The 27,488-nt window shown below is 40.3% G+C and overlaps 1 protein-coding gene across 1 annotated transcript; it reads right to left on the bottom strand.

The window, feature by feature from the left end:
• Positions 1-209: 209 nt before the first annotated feature.
• vapa.L (VAMP associated protein A L homeolog) lies at positions 210-14,841 on the bottom strand. Its single transcript, NM_001085941.1, is given in 2 exon segments — positions 210-758; positions 14,493-14,841. Coding segments are annotated over 2 exon segments (333 nt in total). The 5' UTR covers positions 14,551-14,841; the 3' UTR covers positions 210-483.
• Between the last annotated feature and the right edge of the window lie 12,647 nt (positions 14,842-27,488).

Below are 27,488 nucleotides of genomic sequence, written 5' to 3'. Positions count from 1 at the left end.
AAATTGTAAAAGTTTAGAGTCTGCACTTGAATTACTGAGCTGCCAGACTCAAACACCAGAGACAAGAACCATCAACTTTAAACTTAGATTTTGGAAAAACAGTAAAAAATAAGTAATGGAAAGTAATTGAAAAAAGTCTTTATTTCTGGAGAACAATCTAAAAACAACTGAATTGGAAAAAGTGTTTGGAAAAATGTCCTTTTTTTTAGTTTTAGTTTTACTTTAATGAAGGTTCGCGGTGCTGGGGGCAGCTTTGGGGGGGGCTTTTATTTGAAACTATTTGGCGCGCAGCAGCTCCTAGATATGGACACGCTCCTATGATTTCTATGGGAGCGCGTCGGTATCGTTTTAAAAACTACCTAAAAAGAGGCCTGTCTGTATCATCAACATGCAAGAAAAATAAAAAGTTAAATAATGCAAAAAACACAAACAAATAGACTTCCTATCTACATAATATTAATAATTCATTAGATAGCGACCTGCCTATTTTAAAACAGAAATGCCCCATTTGAAATATCCATGTAAAAGTGGCTTTAGCTTTAAGAATGAGAATGAGCACATATCAATTTCATAAGTTAAAAGTAACAAAATATAAGTACACTGACCTGAAACTGTGACTGTGGATCCAGGGTCTATGGTGCCACTGTTTGGTCGCACACAATAACGCCGAGGTGCTGTAGTTTTGACTTTAAAACATACTTTTTTGTCTGATGGGTTCCGTAGTTTTAGGTTTGTTGTTACCACATCTGTAAATGGACCTACAAAAAATACGTGCAACAGAATTAGACATTGTGCTATAAATATATTGCTTTATAGGACAAGCGCTTCTTTATACCAGCAAAAAGCATACAAATCATCTTAGTGATGGGCCAATGTGACACGTTTCGCTTCACCAAAAATGTGCAAACCGGCAAAAACAGTCTATAGGCTTCAAATTTTTTTTTGTCGCACGATGTGCAGTGCATCAAAAAATAAATTCCCGCACGACAATTTTTTTCACCCATTGGAGTCTGTGGATGACATTTTTGCAGCAAAACTCAGTGAACAGTCAGCAAATAATTGATTTCCTTATGTCCATTTATTGCAAATGGTGAACCTATTAACTGGATGTATCCCCTTAAATTCAAATAATATGTGTAATTTGCCTCTCATCTGGATCAATGGAGTAAAGAACACATCAAACTAGCTAAGAAAATGCATCTCACATAAACCTCCTAATAAATAGCCATTCAAGGTTACAAAATTACATGTACGCAAACAAATCTATGCAAGCTCTCTATTCAGTTCTGCAATCAAAACAAATTTAAATTGTCATAATTAAAACAATTTTTTATAGTGTGAAAATGCGGGCTACAAATTGTAGAGCAGTCACTTCCCAGTATGAAAGAATGGAATTGCATTTTTATCTGCTATATAAATCTCTAGAAAGGCATAACCCTTATGATTGGAATTCTAAATATACTATGACACAATTTGGAACAAGTCTTGCTATAAGTAACACAGTGGAAATAATATCACATAACTCCTACAAACCCTGTTAAGGTCATGCCCACATGCAAGCCTGTAATCTATTTTAAGGGACGGCTATGGGATCCTTTATGTAGAAACCTATTTCTAAAGCTCCAGAATATGCTAGTGCCATCTCGCCGAGCACACATAACTGTTGTAATGTATTTGACCATTTGCTTTTTCTCTGTAAATTAAGGTAGTACCTTATACTTGATGGCAACTAGGCTTGCATAAATCCATGTTGATTGCAAAACAAATATTGGTTTGAATCTAATAAAAACATATAAATATTAAGAACAAAGGGGCAGTATACCACCCATTTTCAACATGAATTAAATTAATTGAGCCTGCGCTGAACACAGTCAACAAAAAAAGATACTTTTTTATTTATGCCTTTTTATTTCTTGCACCAAACAGGGCAAAACTGAAAGCAAAGTCACTCCTTCTTCCTGGTTTTTATGAGCACAGTCTAAACAAATCCCTAGTCCACTGAGAAGCCGCTGTATAAAAAGCAACTCTTTCGCTCACAGTCTAACAAAGATTTTGGCTGAGGGGTTTGTTTATAAAGAGGGCTGTGCAGAGAACTGCTGATTTGTTTTGATTGACAAAAGTAGTATGTGACCTCATATTTTATTTTCCAAATGTTGTCCTGTTTAGTGCAAACATAAAACCCCATAGATATTTTATAAATGAAACAGTAAAAAGTATGTTCTGTTGGAGGAGGGATAAGTAGTATAACAAATTACCAGTCCACAGATAAATCCACTATATAAGGAGTTTCTTCTTAAACGAGGTGTTCAACTTTAAATTAACTTTTAGTATGACGTAGAGAGTGATATTCTATGGCAATTTGCAATTGGTTTTCCTTTTTTCATAATTTGTGGTTTTTGAGTTATTTAGCTTTTTTCAGCAGCTCTTCAATTTGCATCTGGTAACTAGGGTCCAAATTAACCTAGCACCCCGCTGCTGTAATCTGATTATGTGTGCTTAAAGGAAAACTATACCCCCCAAACAATGTAGGTCTCTATTAAAAGATACTGAGTAAAACAGCTCATGTGTAAAACCCTGCTTCATGTAAATGAACCATTATCATAATAATATACTTTTTAGTAGTATGTGCCATTGGGTAATCATAAATAGAAAATTGCCATTTTAAAAAATAAGGGCCGCCCCCTGAGATCGTAAGATTCACTGTGCACACATACAAACCACATGTAAGGTCACATGAGCCAATTAACAGAGAGAGTTCTGCCTTTTGCTTCCTCACTTCTTCCTGTTACAGTTAGTGTTGTAGTATTTCTGGTCAGGTGATCTCTGAGGCAGCACAGATAGAGTCACGAAATGGTGGTTCAAGGCAAGAGATGTTAAAGGGCAATATTTATGTAAATATATATTCCAGTTTGGTAAGATTCTTTAATATGTCATTCAATTTGATATAAACTATCTGTTGCTTAAGTATTCATTTTGGGGGTATAGTTTTCCTTTAAAAAGAAGCCGCTTATGATATTACATACGTTTCCCCTACTTTGTATCAACACTCAGAAGTGAGGTAATTGATGCATTACCCTAGCAACCATGCATTGATTTGAATAAGAGACTGAAATATGAATATCAAAGGGCCCGAATAGAAGGATCAGAAATAAAAAGTAGCAATCGCCCAGGGGCCCCAATGCAGCAGCAGGCACATGAAATCTATGTGCTCTGCTGCTGCCTGCATTTTCTGAATGGTTTATCTATGGACATCAGGTATCAACCTGTTCAGTAGACCCCTGGCGTTCATATTTAGGATGCCTTTTTCTGGTACGTTAAGAAATGTGGGGTATATAATGGGGTAAAATGTAAGCTTTGTGACGATTTTCAGAAATCTCATAAAAACAGTTATGTTTAGCATATCTTTGCGGTTTGGTAGTTTGCAGTAGAAAGATGGAATTACCTGCTTTCGTCAGAATGTGTACTTTCAGAAAATATATGGTTTTCTAGGGTCTCCATACTGTTAGGGGGTCTTATGGTGCATAATACACATACCAGGTGCTTGTACTGTACTTGTCAGAGTGTCATACTTGGAAATTCTTTTAGATTCGGTAGAATGTGTAATTTCCAAAAATATAGGGTTTTGGGGGGTAAACATATATTTCTGTGTCTTTACCCCAGAAAAAATGCAGTCAATGTGTGATTTTTCATTAGCTGAAGTTACCCAAAGGACTATTTGTATGCGCTAACTTCATTTTGGGGCCTCTAAATGCCAGATACTTTGGTAAACCTATGCACAATGGGCACTAAACTGTTCAGTTGACCCCTGGCAATCATATTTAGGGTGCTTTTTCTTGGTATGCAATGATTCATGGGTGATATGGTGCTGGAAATTTTAAGCTTTGAGGCAATTTTCAGATATTTCACCAAAAAGGACAATTTTGGGAAAGCCTTGCGACTCAGTCATTTGGAGAAAAAAAGCCATGGGTACTCATTTTAGATTCGGTAGAATTTGTACTTTCCAAAAATATATGGGTTTTGGGGGTGGGGAACCTATTTTTCTGTGTTTTTATCCAACAAAACATACAGTAAATGTGTTGATTTTTCAGTAGCTGAAGTAAAGTCCTGGACAATTTGGATATGCTAACTTCATATTGGGGTCTCTAAATGCCAGGTACTTTGGTAAACCAATGCACAATGGGCACTAAACTGTTCAGTTGACCCCTGGCAATCATGTTCAGGGTGCTTTTTCTTGGTACCTAATACAGTGTGGATAATTTTTTAGGAAAACCACTACTTTCAGACAAGCTTTGATGTTTGGTAGTTAGGAGTAGTCTGGGGTAGACCTAATGTTTCAGCATTTTGTGGCCTTGGAATCTAAAGTATGCCATTTTCTGCCTTCTGCTTTCAAAATTCGGTAATATACTGCCGGGAGTTTTTGCTGTACAGAAGTCCTAAATCTGCCTAAAACGATACATATCTGTTACTGGTACGTTCGAGAGACATGAGGCTTTCTAAATCAGTTGGATTTTCATGCGTAAAATGAAATATTTTTCTGGTATGAAAGTTCATATATTGTGAAAACAGGAATTTTTCATTTTTTTTTTGTTTGTATTTAATCGCTATAAATCTTTTTGCAGAGGTGGAAATACATGAAAACTCAGGCAGATTTAGAAAGCTCAGTTTCTCCCGGAAAAAAAAAAACCCAATGCATAGTTTTCCTAGGTAAACTATAGGTTTGCCCTCAGAAAATGCCCCTAAAGTGAGAGAAAATGTTTAAAAAACGCCTGGCATTTCGCTTAACCAAAATGCGAAATTCTGCTGGCACTTAAAGGGTTAAAGGGGTTGTTCGCCTTCACACAACTAGTTGTTTTCAGATAGATCATCAGAAATAAAGACTTTTTCCAATTACTTACTATTTTCTACGTGTCACTGTTTTTCTAATATTGAAGTGTAAAGTGTAATTTTTCATGTTCTAAAGCAGCTCTGGTGGGGGGGGGGGTCGTTAACCATATAAACGGTTCTAAATGGATACATTTAGTTGAAACATTTCTTATCTTTGTCCCTGCTGAGCAGAATCTCTGGGTTTCATTACAGGCAGCTGTTAGAATTGATACAATAGTTGCTAATACTCCAGAGATGCTGCTGAGAAATGTAACAACTCAATGTATCAACTAATTATAACAGTTCAGTGTCTTCACCTGAATTACTGAGCTGCCAGACTGAAACACTAGAGACAGGGACATTAAACTTTAAACTTAGATTTTGTAAAAACATTAAAAAAAAAAATTCTATTTCTCAGGAACAATTTGAAAACAACTGAACTGAAAAAAGTGTTTGGAAGGTGAACAGCCCCTTTAATAATTGTTATATCTTTGCCTGTGGCACCATATATCATACACTGCTGGGTAAAAATGGATATCTGTGCAGTAAAGCATTCTGTATTTTAAGGAAATGTGATAGTATCAAACAAACCTTCCTGGCACTAATCCAACTTTTTAAAGGGCAAAAGAAATTGCCTAAGGTGCCAATTCCTTAGCCAACCCCCAGAGAAACCCTAACCTTATCCTCCAGGCTAATAGACTGAACTGTGTTACTTGACCAAGGAAAGCACTGCCTTAGCCATCTTCTTTTCCCAACAGGCCCGGACTGGCAATCTGCAGATTCTAACAAATTCCGGAGGGGCTGCTATAAAATGCCATAGACAGACGCTATTTGTTGGGCTGGTGGAGGGGGCTGCTTTAGCCTGTGTACTTGGAATACAGGTATGGGACATGTTATCCAGAATGCTTGGGACCTGGGGTTTTCCGGATAATGGATCTTTCCGTAATTTGGATCTTTATACCTTTAGTCTACTAGAAAATCATTTAAACATTAAATAAACCCAATAGGATGGTTTTACTTCCAATAAGGATTAATTATATCTTAGTTTGGATCAAGTACAAGGTACTGTTAAATCATTTTTAAAAATGTGGATTATTTGGATAAAATGGAGTCTATGGGAGATGGCCTTTCCTTAATTCAAAGCTTTCTGGATAATGGGTTTTTGGATAATGGATCTCATGCCTGTACCAGGGCCTATTTTGAATCCCAGTCTGGACCCGGTTCTCACGTATTCACCATGTGGCTTTGGTTGGGTGCTAGTGCAGTACTGCAATTTTGTTAAGCTCTAGTGTACTACCAGTGAGCCCACACAAAGAATACTGGGGCTATCAAGAAAAATGGGGATGCTGTCAGTGATAATAGCATGTTCCTGGCAAAATATATTCAGAAAAAAACCTATATATTAAAGAGCGGTAATTTAAACCTAAACCGTATACATTTATTATTACAACTCAGGAACATTATGGTATGATTTTCACAGTGGTGGAAGTTGGGAGCCAGATACATTTTAGAAAAGCATTTGAGTGGTGGCAGGTTCTTTATTAGTGTACCTATACTAATCAGGCAGCCTGGGAAAGAACAAAGCAGCAGGCACAAGGAGGTATCCATCTCTCTATAAAGCACGATAAAGAAATAATTCATAAACTGGGTTGGCAAACACTGCAACCTACTTTAAAGAAAATGACATAGCCAATGTTCAAATTTAATTAGCTATGCCTTAGCTAAATGAGACAAGTCCTAACTATAGAAACAGTACAGGTATAAGACCTGTTATTCAGAATGCTCTGGACCTGGTGAATTCTGGATAATGGATCTTTCCATAATTTGTATCTTCATACCTTAAAGGGATCCTGTCATCGGAAAACATGTTTTTTTCAAAACATCAGTTAATAGTGCTACTCCAGCAGAATTCTGCACTGAAATACATTTCTCAAAAGAGCAAACAGATTTTTTTATATTCAATTTTGAAATCGGACATGGGGCTAGACATTTTGTCAATTTCCCAGCTGCCCCTGGTCATGTGACTTGTGCTTGCACTTTAGGAGAGAAATGCTTTCTGGCAGGCTGCTGTTTTTCCTTCTCAATGTAACTGAATGTGTCTCAGTGAGACATGGGTTTTTACTATTGAGTGTTGTTCTTAGATCTACCAGGCAGCTGTTATCTTGTGTTAGGGAGCTGTTATCTGGTTACCTTCCCATTGTTCTTTTGTTTGCCTGCTTGGGGGAAAAGGGAGGGGGTGATATCACTCCAACTTGCAGTACAGCAGTAAAGAGTGATTGAAGTTTATCAGAGCACAAGTCACATGACTTGGGCAGCTGGGAAATCGACAATATGTCTAGCCCCATGTCAGATTTCAAAATTGAATATAAAAAAATCTGTTTGCTCTTTTGAGAAATGGATTTCAGTGCAGAATTCTGTTGGAGCAGCACTATTAACTGATTCATTTTGAAAAAAACATTTTTTTCCCATGACATTATCCCTTTAAGTTGACTAGAAAATCATGTAAACATTAAATACATTGAATAGGCTGGTTAATGATTAATTATATAAGTTTGAAACAAGTACATGGTATTGTTCGATTATCATTGTTCGATAGAAAAAGGAAGTCATTTTTGAAAATTTGGATAAAATGGAGTCTATGGGAGACGGCCTTCCATAATTCGGAGATTTCTGGATAACGGGTTTCCGGTTAACGGATCTCAAACCTGTACTAAGCTTTAGAACTGTGCAGCTTGGTGCTGCAGAGAACATTAACATTTGACTTGATCATATCTAATTTACTAATTGGAAGAACATTTTTGTCTCACATAAAGAGATTATAAATGAACAGAGCACCAAATAACTCAAGAACAATGCTGTATTTCATAATCACATGCAAAGCAAGCAGGGCAGTCACATGACTAAAACATGTGAGACAGAGGAAATACGCTGGAAAATACGCTGGAATTTCTGCTTGCCCCTGCATACTGGATATATGTTTTTTAAACATACATTTTGTTAAAAACAAATCTATTTTCTTTAGCCACAAAGCCATCAGATACAGCAGGTACTGCTTTAACAACTTTATATATCAACCCCCCACCAGCACCACTATATTTAACACCAGCCACACAAAATATTAGGGAATCAACTCTACTATGACCCAGCAGTTGAAATTCTGGTCACTGAAGAGAATTCCAAATGCATCAGGAAGCCAATTTCTGCGTCCAGGATAGGGGTTACATTTTACGGACTTGTGTCTGTAACTTCTAATGATACATATAATATCAGTAATGTAATCAGTCACCGGTTACTCAACTGCATTCATATTGGACAGCCATCATAGCCTGGGGCCCACAGTATATTCATACCAGAGTTGCTCTCTCAAGATGGAATAAGCTTCTAAACTGCTCAAATGCTTGGGTCGTGTGCAGCAGAGAAAAATGTGATATAGGTATGTGATCTGTTATCCAGAATGCTCGGCATCTGGGGTTTTCCAGATACCAGATCTTTTGGTAATTTGGATCTTCATACCTTAAGTCTACCAGAATAATATTCAAACATTAAATAACCCCAATGGGCTGATTTTGCTTCCAATAAGGATTAATTATATCTTAGTTTGGATCAAGTACAGGGTACTGTTTTATTAATACACAGAAAAAGAAAATACGTTTTTAAATATGTGGATTATTTGATTATAATGGAGTCTATGGGAGTTGGCCTTCCCATAATTCAGAGCTCTGGATAACGGGTTTCCGGATAATGGATCCCATATCTATACTGAAAAAACATGCTAAAACATTACAGTACAAGGAAAGTTACAAACACTTGGGTGCCTATATGTTTGCAAGAAAGCAAAATGCTGAATTTAAAAGGGCAAAATACTCAATATGTGAATAGGCACTTGGTCTAGACTGCAATAGTATTCAGAAGTCCTGCCCAGCGCTGGATTTACATAGCAGGCGCCCCTAGGCCCATTGTCATTGATAGCCCTTATACCCTCCCTTTTTTTCGCTCAAATATTCATCGGGACTGGAGCAATGGGGATTGGCGCACAAGAAATCTCTTGTGCATCTCCAGTGTTTCTGAACCAATGTGGGTGTGGTTGAGCAGTCTTGGTGGCCTCTCCACAAATCCAAGCCTGTTCCTGCCCAGGCAAACAGCAGCTGTTGTGGGAAAAACTATTTTTTAAAGGAAATGTAAATTCTATTTCCTTGGGGGTGCCTAAAATTAGGAGAAATTAGGAGAAAACTGCACTGGCCTGTGAAAAACCTGTCTCAGTGCTGTGCCAACATTTTACTCATCTTCCTACTAGTGTCCCGGGCATCTCTTTCGAAAATCCCTGTTTGCCCGTGAGCAGTAGAGTAAACCCAGCAAGATCTACTCAACTGCACATGCGCTGAGCACCAAAGGAAATCTAAGGAAAGCAGATTCCACGCAGAACTTAGGTAGTTCTTGTATGAGCCAGAGCAATTTGCTCCAGAGAAATAGATTTTATGTCCTGCAATAAGTAGGGAAAAAAATCAAGAACCCTCTAGATACTATTGGCTAATTCTTTCTATGCATCTCTCCTTCCGTTTTACTTTTCTTTCTTTGATCCTATTTGTATGGTTTAAACGTGTACCCTTTTTACCATGTTAACAATCTATCCTTATTTTTATTCTTTTGGAAAACGAATACAAAGGACTATTTTTTTTTTTTTTTTTAAATAGATGTGGCTATTTGTACCGAGTCTTTCTATGAGTCGGATTATTCAAGGATAATATGTACTAAATCCATACAGTAGTACCAACCCTCCATTCCTACCCATGAAGACTGGGACTCACTATCATTACTGAAACTGAATAATATATAAAGATTTGATAGTAGCATCCCCACGCAGAATTCCAGCAACACCCACCAACAAAACTGATAACACGGCCCAGGGCAACTACAAATGCCTTAGTGCTAAATTTGTTATTAGCCAAGCATAAACACGAGTTCCCCCCCCATGAGTGTTTGTCAGCTAAATACAAAAATAACTGCACCACTAGATTAGGAATGCACTGAATCCAGTAGCCCATTCAGGATTTGCCAAGATCCCTGCAAGACTAATCTTCAGAGCTCAGCTGAAAGAATTCAAATACTGTTAAGTCTTTAAACTTAAAAGTTATTTCTAAAGGCGCCATTTTATGTTCCCAGATAATGCAATTATTAAAGCTCTATGCTGAATATACATTATTTGCAAAGTATCACAAGCCAGGAACTAAAGACTGAGTTCATGCACTGTACATGAAGTGGCTGGATGCATTTACTAGCATAACAAGCTTACTATACATGACTGCATACAGCAGCACCATGAATTTCAGTTGTACTTTCTTATTCTTCTATATAGTGCTGTAACGCAAGGCGACTTCTAAACAGATGTTAATTACAAGTCCCCAATTTATGTGACAATTTTTGAGACAATCGGGACAGCAACTGCCTTGGTACAGGTTTATGAAAAGCAATACAGAAAAAACAGGCAGTACAAACTGTTGGATTTTGGGGCTGGTGCTTGGGTTTTCACATTAAATCAGGCTCTTTATGTCAAGTCACTAGTGATGGGCAAATCGGACCCAATTCGCTTCGCTGAAAATTTGTGAAATGGAGAATATTCGTTAAAATGCCTTGAAGTCTATGGGCGAATTTTTTATTTTTTTGACACGCGACTTTTTTTCACCCATAGGAGTCTATGGGTGTCATTTTTGCAGCGGAACTTGGAAAAAAAATTATGCTCATCACTTAGGGGCAGATTTATTAAGGTTCAAGTTGTGTTTTTCATGAAAATTCAGGTTTTTCAGTTGTATTTTTTTTGGTCAAAACTTTTGGGTTAAAAAGAAAGTCTTTTTTTTTTTCACATTTTTCGCGATTATACCACAAACCTGGAAATAGATCAAATCCGACAATACGCCGTCTAAAACCTGTTGAGGTCATGTAGCAGTCAATGGCAGAGGTCCCTTGAACCATTTGAAGATGTTTGCAGCCTGCAGGATGTTCGAGTTTTTTTTCGGAGGGTTTTGCCCAAAAACTCGATCAATTCGAGCGATTCGAGTTTTTCTTTTCAACGAAAGCTCGATTAATTCAAGTTTTTAGGTTTCAGGACTCAAACCCAGAATCAGGTTTTGCCCATTCTGTTTTTTTTCTTAAATAACATACCATTAGAGTTGTGAGTTCATTCAAACTTTAACACTCGACCTGTGATAAATAACCCCCTAAATGTCACCTAAGATGTCAGTTTCTACAGCCCATATCTCTGTCCAAAATGTCACCTGCCAATGCATCTGGTCAGAGGAGGATGTGAAAGGAGCAGCAGCCCCACCTCATTTTTCTGTAGATTGGATTGTTTGGAGATTAAACAATAATATTTAGCCAATAGTGCTTGGACGTAAAGTAATCACACGTTTGGTCCAAAGTCCAACCAGTTGGACACCTTGCAGGACAGTCAATGTACTTGCAGACCAGACATATCTCCTTGCTCACAGTACACAGCAGATATTGCAGTGCCATCACTTTACACGGCAAAGTTGGGAAGGCAATTTAAAAGTGTCAATAACAGTAATGTTTGCAGACTTCTGTAGGTATGTGTGTTTCAAATGGGCAGGGTATTGATGTTGCTAATCAAAAGCAGGTGAGTCATGGGTAAAAAAGTGAGAACCAATGGATTATGGGACTTGCCTGCAGCAGAGAAATACTGTACTAGTGATTAAAGTCCAAAGTTCCACAGGATTACAGAAGAAACACAAAACTGACAGCAAACATTTGTATGGTGTGTTTCAGTATTAACGCTCTATTGGGGGCTTAATTAAGTATATCTTTCATTATGTTTCTTAAAGGGGTGGTTCACCTTTAAGTTAACTTTTAGTATATTATAGAATGGTAAATTCTAAGCAACTTTTCGTTAATTTTCATTGTTTTTAATTATTTACCCTTTTCTTCTGAATCTTTTCAGCTTTCAAATGGGGGTCACTGACCCCATAAAAAAAAATGCTCTGTAAAGCTACAAATGTCTTGTTTTTGCTACATTGTATTACATATCTTTCTATTTAGGGCCTCTTCTACTTATATGCCAGTCTCTTATTCAAATCAATGCATGGTTGCTAGGGTAATTTGGACCCCGACAACCATTTTGCTGAAACTGCAAACTGGAGAGCTGTTGAATAAAAAGCTAAATATCTCAAAAAACACAAATTATAAAAAATGAAAACCAACTGCAAATTGTCTCCGAATATCACTCTCTACACCATACTAAAAGTTAACTCAAAAGGTGAACAACCCCTTTAAAGGGGAACTATCACGAAAATTAAAATGTAATATAAGCTTCAGCATAATGAAATACATATAACTATAATTATAATACATATAATATAACTTTGTAAATACAACCCGTTAAAGGACCAGTAACATCAAATTTTTTTTAGAAAAATTCATTAGTATACATTGAAAATAAAACACCAAGACAAATTAAACTTTAAAATGCAAAGCCTTTATTAAGAGATAACTTACCGAAACTCAGATTGCGCTCCTCTTCAGAAAAGGCGATCACGATCCATTGTGCAGTGCTCTATTTCTCCTCCCTGTCTTCCTTATAAGGAGATAGTCAGGGAGGAGAAATCGAGCGCCGCACAATGGATTGTCGCCCTGTGCCTTGTCTGAAGAGGAGCAGAAGCGGAGTTTCGTTAAGTTATTTCTTAATAAAGGCTTCGCGAAATGTAATTTGTCTTGGTGGTTTTTTTTCAATGTATACTAACGAATTTTTTTTATATATTTTTTGATGTTACTAGTCATTTCTGATAGAATCAAATTTATTTTCACTATCCCTCTCTCAGCATCTGTTTTTCTTTATTCTGTCTTCATACTAGGGATGCACCGAATCCACTATTTTCACGAAGGATTCGGCCGAATCCTGAACCAATTCCTAATTTGCATATGCAAATTAGGGGTGGGAAAGGGAAAACATTGTTTACTTGCTTGTTTTGTGAAAAAAGTCATGCGATTTTCTTCTCCTCCCCTGATTGAATAATATTATACAAGAATCATGGGAGCTGCGATACACAACACCTGGGGACCTAAGGACACACAGGAATTTGGAAGCCACTTAGTAATATGTCGTTTACATCTGCTTGGAGTTTATCCCTTCACTTATAACAAAGGTGTAAAACTGTAAGATCTTGGCCAACTAATGTTTTCTAAATCACAGTCCTAAGGTGGCGATACACCTGAAGGTTTGCTCATTTAGCAAAGCTTCCAGCTGATTTTTGCCCAATATGTTTCAATGCCACAGGACATTCTTGCTTTTCACGGGGTGCATTCAATTCCCAAGGTGCCTCCACGCCTAATTATTTAATTCCCAGGGTGCCTCCACACCTAATTATCCAGGAACTTTGTAAAGGAAAGAAGCACACAAACATGTGTAGGCGCTAGTGTGCCTTCACAGTACAAAACCACTTATGTGCTGTGACAAATCGGGATGATCCAATCACTTGGTCCTTTAGTGATAGACCAAGACCAATGCTTGCCATCAGGAGAGGACCACGTCAATGAGGTCCTCGCACAGACAGGAATTCTAAACCTGCCCAATAGATATCTAGCCAATCTGTCAGGGAAGACCCATACACACGCAGATAAGCTGCTGAATTGTTCTGAAATTGGCAGCTCAAATATTCCAATGCATGGCTGGTTTTACCAACTGGTTTATCATACAGGTAACAGTAACTATAAGTGGATCAAAATCCCAACCACACTGGACAAGTTTCTTCTGCCAATACAATGTCAGGTATAACTGTCCATATTTAAGCATACCCTGATTCAAGCTCTGCATCATACACAAGTCAGTGTATCTAACAATGCTCAATGAATAAAATCCAAACCATTAAAAAATAAATATTTTACTACGGCTACCCATGCAATCTGTGCCTTCTGACATGATAATAATCTAAGGTTCAATTACACCTGAACACATTAAGGCCAAGATGATTTCCTTACTACTTTAGCAGTGGCAGTATGAGAGCGCTGGGGTACAGTCCTGCGAGCAAATTGATGTTTACTACAAACATGTTTCATTCAAAGTGAGCTTGCATTTAGCTATAACAAGAGAGCATTATAATGGGATTGTAAGATCTATGCAGCAGGGCCCTATTTAGCTCCTGCAGTTATATTTGTTGAATGTCATGGAGCAGCTACTGAAGTGTCAGTCACAAGTAAAATGAGTTATATTCCAACTAGACACCACTGATCTGTCTCAGTGCCACCAACTATAGTGCAAAGCTGACACTGAGTTCTGCCCCCACTATGACTGTCACTGAGATCAGACCCCACTATGACTTTTACTGAGATCAGACCCCTCTATGACTGTGACTGAGATCTGCCCCCACTATGACTGTCACTGAGATCAGACCCCACTATGACTTTTACTAAGATCAGACCCCACTATGACTGTCACTGACATCAGACCCCACTATGACTGTGACTGAGATCTGCCCCCACTATGACTGTCACTGAGACCACACAGAGGGAAGAGCAAGCTAAACACTCTCTCCATTCATCACCGGCTTTCTCCCTACAAGCAACAACTAGAATCCCGGGGACTGTGGCCTCAGCTCCCGGAACCATCTAGTTATACGTCCCGTTACCTTTGAATTTGAGGTCGTTGGGCGGGTCAAGAATAAGGATTTGTTCGTGTTTGGACATGGTGACCCCGGGTGTTACTACCGCCATTCACCGCTCGGCAGGCCCGCAACAAGCAAAAGAAGAGGAGGCCTCCTGCGTTACGTGGCCGAATAGGAGATGTCAAAGGAAGAAGGCCCAGAAGGCTGGCAGCTGGGCGGCTTAAAAAGGCAGCGAGCACTGGAAGCCAAGGCTGGAGCGGGGAGAACGGGCCAAAGCTGGGACAGCCTAGCGGTGTGGGCTCCGAGGCTCGGGTTACTATGGTCAGTTCAGTATCGGCTCTTTCCTCCTCCACCTCCCCCCTTGCGCTCCTTGTCACCGCTGACTCAACACACAGTACAGTGCGGCAACCGCGTAATGCCCCAAGCGCGTCACGGCCGGGAGGAACACGGACTAGGTGACGTCAGCACGCACATGCTCGTAACAAGCTACTGTTCTGTGTAACGCCCACTCACGAACCATTCCCTCACAAGGGTCCCACAGCCTTACCTCACAAATAGTCCTTGGTTTAACGTGCTGGGTGGCTGTTTTGTTGCAGCAAACGCGAAGGGGCAGAATTTATTAATAGGGAATTTGAAACCAATAAAAGTTTGTTTGTTATACCGAGCATGGGGGGGGGGGGTCACATATTCTCCTTTATGTCATAGTCCTATAAACTAAGCCTGTTGGTAACTCTTTGCAGGTGACTTGAACTATTCCCACAGGGAATGATACGACAGCTTCAAAGCTTCAATACAACGGTGCAAAGCAACCTGACCTTGTATGTTAATGCTGGAACTATTCCACTGCATAGTTTACAGTAACTAGACTAGTCAATAGCCACGGCTCCACCTTCTATTGTCCCAGTTTATATCACCAAATACCTGACAAACAAGTTGCTGGTGCAAAACATTCCTTTTTCCAGAATTCTTCTGTTTTCTCATAATGTCATGGCAGGATTGTGAATGTTTTGCCTTGTGAGCAATGCTCCAAAACTCTCCTCAATATAAATTCAAATTGCCTGAATATATATATTTTAAACTTTTTGCAGTAGCCTGGCAATGCCTACCAATAGCTAGGTCCTGGGCCGCAGTTCCTATCAAATAAGCTAGAATTACCTCATATGCTGACGTGTCAGGCCCAGATCTGTATTCCTATGGTAAAAGGTGACCTGGTGGCCACAAACTAACAGCAAGGGTTACCCCAAAAGAGTTTAGAAAAACTTTGGGTATGTTGTGGCAGTCTAGATTGGGGGTGAATATAAGAATTGCTAGACCCTGGAATAAAGATGATCAGGCCTTGTCTATGCAAATCTGGGGCTACTCAGTATTTAATGTATCTTAAAACAGTGTTTAAAACATGTATGTGCATCTTAGAATTGTCTACATTGGTTTGTTTATATGATAAATATGTGTGGATTCTAGCTTCTTATGCCTTGTATACAATAAAACTTTTAAAATTTTTAAAAGGAGTCAATAAAATGAACCTATAAAAAGTAAAATGCTTGTGCCGGTTAAAGCGCTTTGCACCCTTCCTTGCTATTTGTAAAATACACTTTTTGCGTGCACCACAATTTGTTGTGTTCCCTGGACTAAATTTGTGTGCACTTCTGACCACAATCGCCTGTCTTGGAAAATTTGGAGAATTGTTTTTTACACTGGAATGCTTTGTGCCAGTGTGAATCTATAACCTTTGGCAGTGTTTCAATGAAATTATCACTTTTTCTCAGTAAAAATTACAAAGGTTTACTAAATTAGCCCCAAAAGTCTTTGTTGTAGGGTGACAGCATATGCGACATTATGCCCCACTGGAGGAGATTTAGCAACTGAAAATACCTTTGTATTAAAGTTAGAGGCAACACTGGTAAAACATTCGACATTATTACATAAAAACACAAGAGAAAGCAATTTAATGTTATTACACATTTAAAATGTATTAATGGCGGTGATTCTGATAGACTTCAATTGAAAAGTATCTTCAGATGTTTTGTTGCCTGCGCTGGGGAGATTTAGGGTGGCACAAAAAAATAGTGCCATGTGTCATGATCCTAAGAAGATGCTTATATACTGGGCTGTACATCATCTCTAATGTGGGGGTGGTGATAGCTGACTCCACATATGGTTTGTGCCTCATGAAAAAGACCCAAAAAGTTCAAAATGCCTGTTAAGCTAGTGTGCAACTGATAAGTGTTGTCACCTGGCTGATATGCTATGAGTCCAACATTGGCACTGCATTTGATGCTATTATTATCAATAGGGAACAAAGAAAACATTAATAGGATGGCCAATGTATTTTTCCAGGAGAACAACCATAGTAGTGGCATAATAATAAGTCTACAAGTGCAGAGGCAAAATCTCCACCCACAGTGAAAAATAAATCAAATCTGCACTATGAATCTGCAAATATGTTTTTGACATATGAGTTTCTCTAAAGTTCATATTATTTTATATGACTGATCAGTACTACCTGTCTGTGTAGGTTCACCGCCACAGTCTGTCCAGAGACAGCTTTCCTGTTTGTGAGTTCCATGGGTTCAGTTCCTCTGAACCCATGACTAAGCACCCTGAGGGGTGTGAAACGCGAGGGGTGGATGGAGCTAATATTTAAATTTTTCTACTAATAAATTTATTTTTTAACTGCATATGATATCACACAATCCATGGGAACATACCTGTCTATGAAGCATTTTGAAAGAAGCAGCCTGTCAACTTGAAGCTTTCTGGAAGTAAAACCAAGAAAGAAAAAAATGAGTAACAAGTTTAGCCATTTCTTTCCCTAAGCTTTTTGCTTTCACTTTTAAAGAGTATTTAAAAGGTCTTGCCATTAGGTACATAAAACTTTTTTTATTTTTCAAGCTTTTCATTACTTACCTTTGTTCTGATCATGAATTTTGAAGCATTCAACAAAAGTTTTTTCAAGAAAATTGACAGCCTTCCAATTTGGATTTCTGTCTTAACAAGATTACTGATATTCAACTTTAAAGAAGAAGGAAAGCCGTGGAGGCATTTTATTGCCGATAGATTAGCTGCAATAGTGCAAGCTAGAATGCTATATTTATTCTGTAGATTGTTTTACCATACATGAGTAAAAAGCTCTGGAAGCTTGTTTAGGATAGCAGGTGCAGTATTAGCTTGGTATGCCATCACTTCCTGCTTGAGTGTCACGGTCAGCACTCTAAATTCAGAACCAATGCTAAGCACCCTGTTCTCGGCTCTTGCTTCCGCCTTTAACAGCCGCCTTTCACCTCGGGAGGAGCCCTCGGTTAATCAGATCCCGCCAGGTCTTATTAAGAGAGGTGCCAAGTGAAGGTTCTAAAGGGGCACGACGGTAAGGCAAAGTCTTTTGGGCAGAAGGTCACAGTACAAGGCGTAGACAGGAAGGGTAGTCAAATCTGGTCGGGTCTGGGCAGGCAGAGTACAATCGGAATGAGACAGGCAAGGGTCAAACCAGGAGATCAATCAGAAGGGATACAGATACAGCGGACTCAGTTACCAGGCAGGAGTCAGGATACAGAAGTCAGAATCATCAAAAAACAAGCAAGGGTCACAAAAGGTCAGAAACAGGCAGAATACAGGCTCAGAAGCACCAGGAAATCACTAGAAATGATCCTATAATGGGCAATGCAAAAATCCAAAATGTCTCTTTCAATACTTTAAATTTCGCACCATTGCGCGAGCCGCATGCACCTATAAATAGAATGAATGCGCGCCGCAAGCGCCCTAAGAAGCCGGCATTTGAGTAGAAGAGGAGCGGCATGGCGGGCATCCCTGCCGATGGCCGCCGCACCGCTAGGCCACCAGGGAGGTGAATTTTAACTCTGTCTTTCCCTGCTCACTTATAGCTCTGGGCTCAGATTACAGCAGAGAAGGTGGGGGGGGAGAGGAGCAAACTGAGCATGCTCACGCCCTGGGCAAAATGGTTTAAGATGAAGGCGGGAAGTCGGATACAGAAGCCCATGTGTACACAATAGAAGGAAAGAAATACAGTGTTTCTTTTGACAGAGGACTCAGAGCAGCACTACTTTTAAGGTTTTACTTGTATATTTAGGTGGACCTTTCTGATAAGGCTTACTTAGTTTTAACCTTTCCTAATGCCCAAAAAAAGTATAATCACGGGGGAAGGGGGGCTGGAAATGTAATCCTTCCCTCCTTAAGTGTGAGCAGATGACACATTTTTGAAATGTACATTACATTTTCTTTCTCTTTTCTTTTCACAATAATCATGCTTTTTTCCCAACTGGCAGCCAACTGGCCAGCACAGAGGTCCAGTAGTGCTACAGAAAAAGTCCTAAGAGGGTCAAAATGCTAATATCATGAACCAAAATTAATTTAAATTGCAGAGGTCTTCAGAAGAACACTTGAAGCAATTGAGCACATGATTTTTGGGCATTAGAACCCTTAAGTCTTAGTTTAAATATTGCCATTACCAGGAGTATGGTTTTCTTGTATTCATTTCATGCATGCTGGGTAGTGATTTTGCAAATCCCAAATTCAATGTTTGAGGTTGAATTATCAGTTAACCTGACATGGGTATTTAGTGGATATATTAAATAAATTCTATGAGATATGAGCATTCTATGAGCATCCCAAGCAGTTGCGTAACTAATCGGGTCCGGCCCTACCTGCAATTGTTTTTTGGCCAGGGTCCCCCCATCTAAAACTGTTGCCCCTCTTTTTTGTTTTGTATTCTGTATACCTGAATGTGGAGTTTTGGCTTGCAAACCTTTCACACATCTCCCCTCTCTTTATTAAACAGTGCATCTCTAAGGCTGTAAATGTTACTCAGCCCAGCAACTGACAAACTGCAATGAATAATGTATGTGTAAGTGATACAAATGTAAGGAGAAACCAGTAGATTGCGACATGCACACACCTTGGACTGTACAGGTCTAATCTACCCTATTTCATTATATTTCTTAAGTAAATACCAGAAATATGATGTGTTTCTAAGTTTGCTTACTGTTAGTTATTTTAGAAGTTGCTCTGAACAGAAGGATGCACAATCTTTCGACAGGTTCTGAAAAAAAGTTTAAATCAATGAATGAATGTTCAAGCCATTGCTTCCAAGAATACATTTGTATACAGTGGAAATTAGAGTATACATAACATTTTAGTTTATAACCAAATACCTAATGAGAATATTCTTTATACACATTCTAATACAAACTAGCCATGCGGTATAGCACATACACATTCAATTTATTTAATAAATCTAAAGAAAACAAGTATTTATAATAATAGAAACGTTATATGTATTGCTACAGTAGGTATTTTATTTAATACATTTAATGGATAAGCACCTAATTGCTAATTTAGGTGAAGTAAAAGGTACTCTGTTTCTACAGGAACGTTACGGACAAACAGCACTGCAGGAGAATGTTCTTAAAGGGCACATAAAGGCAAAAAAATAAAGTACCATTTTTACTTTCTTTAATGAAATAAGCCTATCTCCAATATACTTTAATTAAAAAATGTCTACTGTTTTTATAAGAATCCTGACTGTATGTATTGAAATACGCCCTTCATTTACTGCTGTGGATAGGAATTGTCAGATGGTCCCTAAATGCTCTGCAGGGAAACAATCATACTTATGAACAGCAGGGGGAGCCCTTGACTTACTTCCCAGCCGTGCAGAACTCCAGCAGCTTTGTTGGTTTCCCTCTAGAGCAGTCGGCGACTGTGTAGAGATTTGTATTGGATTTTATTTTTGCCTTTACATCCCCTTTACTGTTTCCAACTCCAGCTGCAGAGACAAATATCATGGAGCCAGATTTAAACAGATAAACCAGGATTCTATTTGGAGGATTGTTTTGCTGCAGCCATTGGTTCTGCAGATTTGGAGAAAGTTTGTATTAAACAATACAAAAACTATAAAATTGACATTAGATTACATGACAAAACAGGACCCAGTGCAGTCTGCATATTCTGATTATTAATCAGTCCTGCTTTATCATCTTCTGTCAGATATTATTTGACTTGTGTTGTTTTTATCATTTCTGATGATCCCTAAGCAGGCCAGACAACACTGAGCATTTGTACAGTCTTGGTCTTGCAATGATATTTAGCAAAGTTACAAGATGGTGACCCGCCATAGAACAGCCTCGTGGATGCTGGTTTTGCAAACTCCAAAGTAGCAGTGGCTCTTGAATGCAGCCTAAAGAGAATGCCACAGACGAGTCTGCATAGAAGAGAGGGTTCTGTACAGGAACAAACACCCCGGAAAGATCTGGAAAATCACCCACTCTGAATTTGAACTCAGGACTCCATGGCATACAACAGCTGCTTTATCCGCTGTGCCACAGAGCCTAATTCAGCTAGTAGCAGTTCCGGGTGACTGTAATAACCGATTGTTCCCTTGTGCCTCTGCATTGAGTGGCAGTGCCGAACGTCCATCTTCTGCCTAATAGAGTCAATATGAACCCAAGGTACCTTCATAAAGGTGGCCTCCTGAAAGACTTAGTCATTAGGGCATGTGCCCCCGGTCCAAAAGGTTGTTAGTTTGATTCCCACCGCTAAAAACTCAGTGCAAAAGCAACTCCAGTTGGTTGTGCTTCAACTGACTTAGGAGAGAGATGAAAGGACAGGTGCCTGAAGTCTATTGGCTGCCCCTCTTTCATACAGGGTTTGCCCTTTAAGCTACCCAGATATCTACTTCAGGCAATAGGATTACCTTGCCCTTACTTTGCCTTTGCATCCATACAGAACCCCTTTTTGGGGTTTGAATAGCATCAGCCTGAAGTTCACATTGGCAAATTGCTTAAAAAACCTTTATTCAGATATGGGCTATGAGCAGATAGCAGCAAGGTCATGCCTGTTTGGTCTTTTATCAAGCTACTAAAATAGTGCATGAGCAACAATTTCTAGTTTAACATCATGGTGCCATCTACTGTTGATTCACATTATTACAAAATACAAAAACCTGCACAGTCACATTTATTACAAAACAGATACATAAAATACAAAGCTGAGATGCTTTGAGTTTTGAGTTTGCCAGCTTCTCTGCCGAGGGTTACTGGAACCCTGCCCTGGGCTTCCGCAGCCGGTTACTCCCCCTGGGAACATCCACTCAGCAGACAGCCCAAACATGGTTTCTAGTACAGACTGCAGTGGGACAGGGAGCCCATGTGACTAACATCCCCTTTGCTGACCCAGCAGAGGATGGCTCCCTGGCCTCCTGCCCACACATGCCTGAAAGCCTTGGCAGGGGAGTGCAGTGTAGGGGGGTGTAGACCCCGGCCTGCCTCAAATCACTCCGAGTACTTGTAACTACGACTGGGCCTGTAGATGCAAATCTTTTCACCGGGACTTCCGTGGAGGGGCATCCATCGCTCTGTTTTAGCTGATGCTAAACAAACCCAGCAGTTGGCAAGGAGTCCCTTCCAAAAGGGGCTGACTGACCTTGGTCAGGAATGAACGAACCGGCCCAAGAATGACAGTGGCTACATGGGGAACACGATATACCTGGGTGGGTTACAAGGGCAAGGTAAGGGCAAATTAAGGGCATTGAGGCTGGGCTCCTGGCTTCTCACCCCAAGGCCCCTGGAACCGTGCCTTGGGCTCCTGTGGCCAGTTCCTCCCCTAGGGACATCCTCTTAACAGCCAGCCCCAAACAGGGTTGCAAGTACAGACTACTTTGTAGTTGGCCCAAGGCCCGTGCAGTGGGACAAGGAGCCCATGTGACTAATATTCCCTTCGCTGACCCAGCAAGGGACAGCTTTCTGGTCTCCTGCCAACACATGCAGGAGCACCACCATATATATAGGTGGGTTATAAGAGTAAGGTAGCTGGGCTGCCGCTTCTCTCCCCAAGGCTCCCGGAACCCTACCCTGACCTCCTGTCGCAGGTTTATACCTCTGAGGATTCATGAATATGGGCAGTCCCATGCAGGGAGCCCGTATGACTAACATCCCCTTCACTGACCCAGCAGAGGATGGCTCCCTGGTCTCCTGCCCACACATGCCTGAAAGTCTTAGCATGGGAGTGCCATGCAGGGGGGTTTAGACCCCGGCCTGCCTCAAATCACTGCAGGTTTCTGTGACTACAACTAGCCTGTAGATGCAAATCAGTTCTCATTGGGACTTCCTTGGAGGGGCATCTATCACGCTGTACAGAAAACAGTCCACAATAAGCACCTCCCAAGGCTAGCTGTGGGCTGATGCTAAGCAACCCCAGATGTGGCAAGGAGTGCATTTCAAAAAGGGGGCTGACTGACCTAGGTCAGGTATAAGCGAACTGGCTCAAGAATGACAGTGGCTACATGAAGAACCACCATATACCTGGATGGGTTACAAGGACAAGGTACAAGGACAAGGTAATGGCAAAGTAAGGACATGGTGGCTGGGTGGCTGGCTACACTCCCCAAGGCCCCTTGAACTGTGCCCTGGCCTCCCATGGTCGGCTTTTCCCTGTGAGAACTCATGAATAGGGGCAGGCCCTAGTGGGAAAGGAGAGGCTTCTGGCTTCTCTCCCCAGGGCTCCTGGAACTCTGTTCTGGGCTCCCACAGCTTGTTTCTTCCTGGGGACATCCAGAGAGGGATCTCCATGGTTTCCAAAGATTTGTGGCAAATAATATAGAAATACATATTGGGCATTAGTGTTAATTTCTGATAATTGAGATTAATTTTAGGAAGTCCTGTGGATCTTCATCTCCTAGCTAAAGCAAGTCTAAAAGTAAAAAGGATGTGCTATATATAATCACAATTGTTCTGACTTGTTTAATGTGGAAAGATGCCCAAAAGAGCCATGGCTGGGTTAGGAAGGTCTTTTTCCCACTGGAATAAATGTTTAAATGTTGTTAATGATGTTTGTTAAGGATTTTAGGTTTGCCAAGATATTTACAGCACATAGACTAAATTGGCTACTGTATTCTCCATCATAAAGATCTGAAAGAGGTGATATAGTCTACCAGCTTCTTATATCGATAAATGGGGAGAAGGAGAGAAAGTATTGAAGTAGAGTGCTTTAGTAATGAACAAAATTGTTTATAACACGTTTTGGTTTCTTGCCAAATTGGCAGATAGGATTTGATCTTATCTAGTTTTAAATTGTAGAAGTAGAGTTGGAGACCACAAAAGAGATTATAGAGAGTTTGGGCTAACTGTACCTTGTTCAACAACCAAACATCTCTTATTTGTAGCAGGGTATTTATATTTGTGTTTTTTTTGTGGCTCAAATTACCCTAGCAACCATGCATTGATTTAATAAGAGACTGGAATATGAATAGGAGAGGGTTTGAATAGAAAAATTAGTAATAAAACATAGTGTAAAGGGCTAACAAATGATGGATGCAAAGGTCGCCTCCACCTTAAAGTGATAATGCCACTAAAAATTTTCTTTTCAAAATATTAATCTACATTAAAAGTTACATATAGGTTGCATTGATCGTTTTTTGCTGATAGTTCTGCTTTTTTAAGTAATTATGACTTAAAGTTCATAAACCTGACTGTTTTGCCAACCTGACTGTCCCATCTCAGTCTGTCAGTTAGAGTTTCTAATGCCAACGGACTACTTCTGTACAAATATGGCAGCCCCCTCATAGAGAAACATGGGGGAAAGCAAGGTAATGTAAAAGCATCAGGCAAATATTTTTATGGCAAAATTATAAATGGCATTCAAAGATAATGTTATGATGAATATAAAAAAGGTTTTTTTCTGGTGTCAGTATGTCTTTAAGGATGGCAATGTTAGGCAATCCGGAAACAGTAAGGCTGATGCCATGTGGCTGTGTAGGGAATGCTGGGAAAGAAGAAGACAAGGCAAGGAGAGAGCAGACACAGATCTGTCAACAGCAGGGAGACAGAGATCCCCTGGGAGGTAGGAAGTTGGTAAAGTGGAGGGAAAGCTGTAGATTCCACTTCCCTAGTCAGGGAAGGACCTCACTCTTCATTTAGGCCCCTCGGGTTCCTGTTACAATAGGCCTTCACTGTAGCTATTTTAGATCTAGTGCCCAGTTAGGGATAGGGTTGCCACCTTTTGCAAATTTTTTTTTACGGCTGGTGGGGGAGGGCACAAAAAGGGGCGTGGTGTGATGTCAAAGGGGCGGGGTTGTGCCACAAAGGGGCGGGCCATGGCGCGGCCAGGACAAAAACTAAAGGAAAAGGTAAGTTTACAGGGGATTGGGGGCGGGCCGAGGGGTCTTTTTAAGGGTATTACAAATTTACCGGCAGCTACATTGCAGGTAAATTTGTAATACCGGCCCCGTCCTTGGCAGGTGTTTACCGGCTATGCTGGTAAAATACCGGCCGGGTGGCAACCCTAGTTAGGGACTCAGGGAATTGTTCCATAAGAACCAGAAGGTTCATTAGTCAGGCCCCTTCTCTGATCAGGGTAGGTTAGAGCCCTAGGTTACAGATAAATGCGCACCAACGTAAAGTGTACACAACATGCAGGCCTGAACGCTCAGTTAAATGTGGTGCACCCAGGGCCGCCATCAGGGGGGGATAGGGGGGAGAGTTGTAGGGGGCCCGGCCACGACACACTTACTTGATTAGCCAGGCCCCCCATCTGACTTCGAGAAGGCATGGATGTTTAAGGGGCCCTGGCCACCAATTTAGGCCACCAATTTTTTTTCTCATGTGGGGTCCTAGCCACCAATATTTTTTAATTGGGGGTCCTGGCCACAAACTTTTTTTTATGGGGGGGCCCTGACCACCAATATCTTTTTTTTATATATTAACATGTGGGAACCCTAGCCACCAATATTTTTTTTGTTTTTTTACTGTGTAGTGGGGGCGGACCTGTGGGGTGGGGAGGGCGGACCTGTAGGTGGGGTTTGATTTTAGAAGGGTTCAGCGGCCCCCATTTGAAAGCTGGAAAGAGTCAGAAGAAAAAGGCAAATAACTCCCACCCCTTGTGTCTCATTACCTCATCCTTTTAGTTTGTGAGCTCCTTTTCACAGGGCTTTCCTCCCCTATTGTACTGGTACTGGTCATTATGTATGTAACATGTTTTTTTCATAATGCATCCGTTAATAGCAGGGTCGAAGGGGGGGGTCAGTGCCCACCAGACCCCCGCAACCCCCCAAATCCCCCAGTCACTGCAAACCCCCTCTCCAGCCCCCTTGCCATTGCATTCCTACTTCACGTGCGTCATCTTTATGCATTTAATTTTGAAATTTGGCATCGGCAGACATATTGTCAGTTTCCCAGGAGCCCTCAGGTCATGTGACTTGTGCTCTGAAAAACTTCAGTCACTCTTTACTGCTACACTGCAAGTAGGAGTATCACCCCCTCCCCAGCAGCCCATCAGCAGCCTATCAACAGAACAATGAGCAGCTAACCAGATAACAGCTACCTGACACCTCTGCCAAAGGTTTTGTTTGCATAGACATCAGAGCACTAATGCAGGAAAACTATGTGGGGAGCACTTTTAGCAATGCATACATGACCTAGGTCGTGGTATAATACAATGGGAAGGGGCAAAACAATAGCTGTCTCAAAGCAGTTCCATCCTGAAGTGCTTGCTGCTTCTCAAAGCTCAGACTCAGATGCAATGCACTGAGATGGCTGCCTCCACACCAATGTTACAGCTAAAGAAATACATTTGTTGGTTGAAGAATTTTATATGGTAAAGTGGATTATTTTCAATGTAAACAGTGTAATTTAGAAATAGAAAGTAAACCATAAAAATCATGACAAAATCCCTTTAAACTAACTTTTAATATTAGAGACAGTGGAATTGTGAGGCAAAGTACTCCCGTAGTTGTATCCATACAAGAACATTCATTGCTGTAAACACTCTGTTTACTGGTGGGGAAAAGGGTTTAGGGGCAAATTAATCAAAATTTCAGTCAGTTAAAAAACAAAGACATGGGAAAAAAAACCCTAGCAAAACTCATGTAACTTTTTTATAAAATGCTAGCTTATTTAAGAAAAAATGCAACAAATAATCCCTACACGCATTTTTTCCCAGTAAAAAAGTTGCATGCCAGCGGGAATCACATTGTTTCATTCACCAAATCTTTAAAAAGAAAAAAAAAGTTGTAAGATATGTGCATTGACTTTGCCAGCTTCAAGTCCCCTCTTCTGCGGAAGATTTCTCCAGGCCCAGAACGACAGCCTTCCCTCTCCCATCCTGATGGCGGCCCTGCTTGTACACAGTGCAGGCCAGGCTATCTCTTTTCAGATACAAATCCTCAAGCAGCACTTGTGGCTTTACCCCAAGGCCAGAGGATTGTCATCTATGGAGATTTGTGGAGAACTGGGACCAAAATCCAGTTATGCAAGTCCTTGCAATATCTAGACCCTCTCAAGCACAAGGCACTACTACCCCCTATACTGTGCCAGCAAATACCTACTGTGTTCAGGAAGGGACTCATAACAGTACCAGAACTGGATTCTGCAGTCCAGGCAATTATAATAATGATCATAGGTATGAGGGCACTTCTTTGCGCAAATTAGGGAAAAATAATTAAGGGGAATGGGGGGAGGGAGAGTATATTTTATGGAACATTGTTAATAGAGGCTGTAATAGACCCAGGGCATTCTGACAAGGGCCCACTAGTAACATTTGAAAAAGCCTCTTACACTCAGTCTTCAACTACGAGCAACTTTAAACAGGTTACTACCACAGCATATGCAAATTCCCAATGTAGTTACAGACACCCTAATATGTACAACTGGGCTTACTGTGACAAGTAGAACAAAAGGTGTATTGCTTTTCAAATGTATTGTCATCTGATACTGATTTATCAGCCTGTAAAAATTATGGATTATTAAGATATCGATTTTACAGCTAAGAGTAAACTTATAGAAAGAAAATGATACTGCTGAATAAACAGTGCCGGATTTACATAGTGGGCGCCCCTAGGCCCACTGCCGTTCGTCACCCCTGTCCCCTTCCCTTTATTCCTGCAAATTTTCATCATCTGGACAGGAGCAATGGGGATTGGTACACAGGAAATTTAAAAATGATTGTCTTTCCAGCTCATCCCCAGTGTTTTCCATGCCGCCCCCCTAAAATCCAGCCGCCCTAGGCCTGGGCCTA

The sequence above is a fragment of the Xenopus laevis genome, chromosome 6L, assembly GCF_017654675.1.
Source record: "Xenopus laevis strain J_2021 chromosome 6L, Xenopus_laevis_v10.1, whole genome shotgun sequence".
Taxonomy (NCBI): Eukaryota; Metazoa; Chordata; class Amphibia; order Anura; family Pipidae; genus Xenopus; species Xenopus laevis.
This window is presented reverse-complemented; position numbering and strand designations above follow the sequence as displayed.